A 5,638-nucleotide genomic window follows, 5' to 3' on the forward strand; every position below is an offset into this window, starting at 1 on the left:
CCAACTCTGATATTTTTTAACATTTATATTTTAGGGATTTAATTGTATTGGTATAGGACAATATAAGGTGGTATAAACAAGTACCTGGCTGGACAAAATCCGGTGCGAATTGTTTTGCTGTTCCTTGAGCTACTTCAAAATCTTCCCTTGCTTGATCAGCTGCGAGGTCCGCCATTTCTGCTTTACCGCGAGCGGTCGCTGTCCTGAAATTAAAAAATAAAAATAAATTGCATGTAAAATTAGTATGAATAATTTTTGGTTATTGTTTTTGTCCTTTTTATTTATTTTTTTCAATTCAGCAATAAAATAACTGAACAAAAAAAAAAGAATAATAATTTTGAGGGAAAACAATTTATATCATTAAGTAATGAAAGCATTATTTTTTCAATCAAAAATAATTTTAAAATTATAATAAGAAGAATAATGACGTGACTGTAAACTTTGTTTATTTGGTAATGGTATAGGTGGGGAACTAGTTCGGCAAGTGGGTTAACTGGTCCTTGCCAACCCCTAGCGGCTGCTTAAAAGTTTCCGCCGCATACTAACCAAGGTGGGAGTGTCAAACTACATTTCTCGAGACCTTTGAGAAGTAAATATTAATTGCCTCAGGTGGGAATCGAATCTACGTTTCGAAATTTTCGTTCCAGCGCGATCTAGGACCACGACCCAACACATATGGCCGTCACGTCCCTAAACTTTGCCTAATGCTCTTTGTTGTGCAGGCCGGCTCAAATCTACATTTACTAGATGTATATAAGTCCAAATAATTATACTAAGCAGGAAAGAAATTTTGTGAGTGCAATTATGTCGATTTACAATCATCAAGTAAATGCAATTTTGAGGCTGCAGCGATATGATAATATTAATTATATATATATACCACTATTGAACCAATATATCAATATTGAAATGATTCAACTGGAAAAGAAATGTCATTGCTTGTGATAAATTAATAAGGAAATGAATAAAATATTGCTGCTTTGCTAAAATGGTGGCGCTTAAGACAAACAAGAAGTTTTGATTTGATTTTTGAATTGAACGTTTTCCAAAGGCGGTACCATGGAAGAAGATTTTTTCTCTACTAAAGTCGTCCTTCATACTGTCCTCAAGATAGTACAATTGTTACAAAATAGCCTAAATAAAAAAGTAACGGTCTACGGTAGATTTTATGGAATATGGAATAAAAAATGTCCAAAGCATAAAGTGATGTATTATACAAACCCATCATTCACTAGTAAGGAATAAGCCAGAAATATTCTAGTTTTTTTATTCCTTTTTCATATTAAAGCTTTACTTAGTTTTTATTTTTATATAGTTGATTAGGACCAGAACATTTCTAAAGACCAAACTTGTTGCGACAAAATGCTTTTTCTGCTTCCTTACATAATTTAATTAACTTTTTGAAATTACTTGATACTTTAAACAACTTAGAGAATAAACCATAATCCTCATAAAAAAAAGAGTGATAATAATAAATTCCATACCTAGAAATAGCGATATCCGCTTTCTGCAAGGCGAACTTCGAAGCTCTTTGAGCTGCGTTGACGGCAGCGTCTATCCTCTCCCGGAACTTGGCCGAGCGGATAAGGAACAGATGCTTCTTCTTCTGGGAGGTGATGAGGACGTTGTTCTTGTACTTTCCTTCCTCCTTGGAGCCGTCCCTGAACGTGGTGACCCCATATCCATACTTCTTGTTATTGAACCACTCTCCTTCATATTTGAGGCCGTCCGATCGCTCGCTGATCCCGAATCCGGAACGTTTGTCGTTTTTCCACTCGCCGAGATAAGTCTCCGTCACACTTGCATCCATATGTTCGTCCTGGAAAGAATTATTATTTATTCGATTATATTATTATCTGGGATAGTTATTAGAACCCTAAATTAAGAGGAAAATAAATATTGGAACAAGGGAGAGGCGCCCAAGGTCTGGATATAATATCCTAAGATTGGCACTTTACCAATTAAATAAGGCTAAATTGCTTTGAATAAATTTTAATTAAATATTTATAGAACTCTTGTATAAAAATTAAAGTTGTTTCAAATTGATTGTTCAGGTCACTTTTGTGAAATACCTCAAGTAGTGGTTCCATACCGCTAACCTGCGAAAGCAGTAGGACGCACGGAATAATTCTTCAACATATGTTTAGTAAGGACTTATTGTTGGAAATGTTTTACTGTTTACTTTTTCTGATGTTTGAGCATTAGCTGAAAGGTTTTCAAAGATAAATTAACTGTTCCACCAAATGGACATTTATTCAGCATAATTTTCAAATTTTTCTGAGGGTATCCATTCTCGCCTTGGAGCGGTCCGGATATATTTCATTTTCTGGTTTAGTGATCCGCAGACTCCTGTGGGCCTAGGGAATCATTAACCTACAGGAAATAAAAGTGAAATGGTATATTGAAATGAGATTAGGGGAAAACAATTCATTGGCAGGCTGCGTATTACAGTAGTAAATATAATGAAAAATAATTAGCCCCCAAAAAAGGTGTAATTCTCATTAAGGTCATTCGTATGTGTGTGTTTGTACAGATACACATTATATAAGTTTGGATATCACACTTAAATATTTATTCTTAATGTTATCTTATTTTCCAAGAACTTTATATTTTGTTAAATATAACATATTTATCGATATTTTGTTAAATGAAATAAAAAAATAACAAACATATTAGATCCACGAAAATCTGAGTAACAAAGCATCTCGAACCTCCAAATTTGACTTTCAGAATCTACGGTCGTGGTTCCCAAACTTTTTCCCCGACGGTACCCTTCTTAGGTTAAAAAAATCACCCTTGTAAAGCTTAAAAAAATTTTGGCACAATTATTCTTAGAGGAATTGAATATGAAGGAAATAAGAAAAAAAAACCAGTGAAAATGGTGTACTGATGAAATGCACTATATATTTTCTAATGAGGTGCAGATAGTTGGCCGTATATTAATAAGTGGAGAAGATGGTCCAGAGGTGTGGTCAGCAAATATACACAAATAAACAAAAAATATTTAATCGTGCCGAAGTTTAAATTAAATTCCACAGTTATTAATCAACTATTTTATTTTCAATTTATTGTTTTGTACATTTCCAAATTTGTATGTTAATTATTTCTTTCAATTTTTATGTTTCTTTGAATGATGGTTGTTATCTCTTTTTGTTTAATAGCTCTGATGAAGACCTGAAATTTAGGTCGAAACGTCGGCACGAATAGATAATTTTTGTTTATTTGTTTACCGCATCTCCCGACCATCTTCTCCCCTTAAATATTATCTAATTTATTCATAATTTTTTTGTATCTAATATTTTGAGAAAGTAGAATACGCTTAGATAGGTAGGTACCGTCTTGACATAATTTTGATTTCAGGTTATGAAGTCTTGCATTCGTGTTTCTGAGATCAATTGTACCTACAAATTCATCGGAAATCAAGGTTGACTTTGAAATATCTATTTTTTCGACTTAATTAGTTTTGACTGACTGTGGTTACCGTTCCAATGATTTGTGATATAACGCCTAAAGCTTTCCTCGCGACGAAAGAAATAACTTTTTTTCTGAAAAATAAACTTCTCAGCTTTATATATTAGTAAAGATCAACCTTTGGATTTGTTGTTCGAAAATTGTTTTAGTAAACCTTAATTTTATTTATCTTAACAGTAAAAATTAGCAAAGAAATTTAAATAATAGCTGAAAAATAACAGACTCATAAAAATAAAACGGACACCTTAACTTTCAATATTTAATGAGTTGTTTGATTTAATATTTTTCTGTCCGACATTCATTAGGAAATAGACCCACCCCTAAGCGAGTGGAGTGGATGTAGACAGCTCTGATCTAAGTCAAACATTAATAACATTAACAAATATTAATAATGTTTATACTGGGAGTAAAGGTCGTATAATACTGTTATTAAATAAAGAAATGCGCTTTTAAATTCATATATCACTTTGATTATTCTTTAACTAACCGAAATACCAGTATTTTTATTAAACCAAGAAGGGGAATGAAATTCTCGCAGCCGAGGATTACAGACAGGTTTTCTCGCATACCCCCGGCGATTGGCCATTCTATTCCCTGGAGTTTGACCTAGTTATTTGGAATTAAATTGATTATAAGATATTTATGATCAAAGGGTCTGTAAATTAATTATTTATTCTTAAATTAAATTGAAACAAATAAGTTTATTCGCTGTAAGTTGATAAAAACTTTTATAATAAAACTGGAAATTTATGTATTACTTCAAAAGGAGCGTTATAGTATATTATATTTTAGAGTAGTCTCAAATATATATCATAGTCGGGGTGGCGTCCAATAAAGATACAAAATAGTAAAAAGAATATTTATGGTAACCAATGTCTTGTCTCACTTTCCAGGTCTACATTAGGGCTAAATTAGAACAAAATACAAACATTGTAAAATATGATAAAAAAATTAGAATATAAATAGGAAGAGTGTAACAGTTATAAAGAAAAATAAAGTAAGCTAGGAAAATTTAAATATAATCATCTATATTTAAATTTTCTTAACGATAAATATAAATCAGTAGTAGAAATATAACTTATAATAAATATATAACAATAATAATAATAATATTGATAATCACAAATATTATTCAATTACTGTACTTATTATTAATTAGTTTTCCCTTCATCTATATTTTCCTAACTTACTTTTGTGAATCAATCTAATGATTTATTATTACATTATTACATGCGTTCAACTATTAATCTGCCAATAAAAAAATCTGGTGCAGATTTGTATAAATTGGTGCACTCGTGTTGAATTAATTGCTATCTTTGTAATTTAAAAAAAAACCCAAAAAACACAGAAGGCAAAAATCATGGACAAAATTTTATTTTATGTTCTTGCAAAAAACACAATATCATAACAAAGTTGCAATGCGATAGGAAAAGTTCGAGCGGCCTCGGGTTTTCCCGTCCGAATCGAAAGCTTCTTCCCTCTCCCTTCTAGTTATTTATAAAATTCTATTTAAAGTAATATCTTCTACTGGAAGAGTTTTTTAAACTAATTAGAAATGTTGAATGAATAACAATTTTCCTTGTTTCATTTATATTTTGTATCATTATAATGAAATCAACGTTTCCGAGTTGTCATCCCCATCTTCAGGTCTCTTGTTAACATCTATATCTAATACAATATGTTTCTTCTTATTAGGCTTGTATACTTATATAACTCCCTTCCTGAAAGGTTATAATCTAAAGGTTATAACCTTTCAGGAAGGGAATCATATCTCCTTATTTATGAAATGTAATTGTTTAATTATTAAAGAAATTTTAACAACAACAATAATATGTTGGTATTAGCAAGATTAGACTAATAAGGAGAAACATATTGTATATAAGATATAGATGTTAATCAGAGACCTGAAGATGGGGTGATAACTCTGAAACGTTTTTCATTATAATGATATAAAATATATATGAAACAAGGAAGAGCGTTACGTTATTCATTCAACATTTCTAATTTTTAAAAAATCATGAATATTTTGTATTGATCCATAGTTTAATATTCCTTACAATGAATAGTGTTTATTTGTTTAAAATAATCAAAATTAAAGATACTTTAGAGGAAGATTTTTTAAAATTACCTAATTTAAGCCCTATCAAACTATTGAAATAGGGATAAA

General features: G+C 30.8%; 1 protein-coding gene across 2 annotated transcripts in view; it reads right to left on the bottom strand.

Moving 5' to 3' along the window:
* The window catches only part of jp (junctophilin), a 282,722-nt gene that overhangs the window by 16,294 nt on the left and 260,790 nt on the right, over positions 1–5,638 (bottom strand). For both annotated transcript variants that reach the window (XM_067044870.1, XM_067044869.1), the window contains exons 5-6: positions 1,485–1,819; positions 85–203 (exon numbers count right to left, since the gene is read on the bottom strand). In XM_067044870.1, coding sequence (XP_066900971.1) covers positions 85–203; positions 1,485–1,819 — 454 coding nt within the window. The remainder of the gene's footprint in view (positions 1–84; positions 204–1,484; positions 1,820–5,638) is intronic.

This window comes from Halyomorpha halys, unplaced genomic scaffold, assembly GCF_000696795.3.
Source record: "Halyomorpha halys isolate HHAL.00 unplaced genomic scaffold, Hhal_1.1 Scaffold486.1, whole genome shotgun sequence".
Classification (NCBI taxonomy): domain Eukaryota; kingdom Metazoa; phylum Arthropoda; class Insecta; order Hemiptera; family Pentatomidae; genus Halyomorpha; species Halyomorpha halys.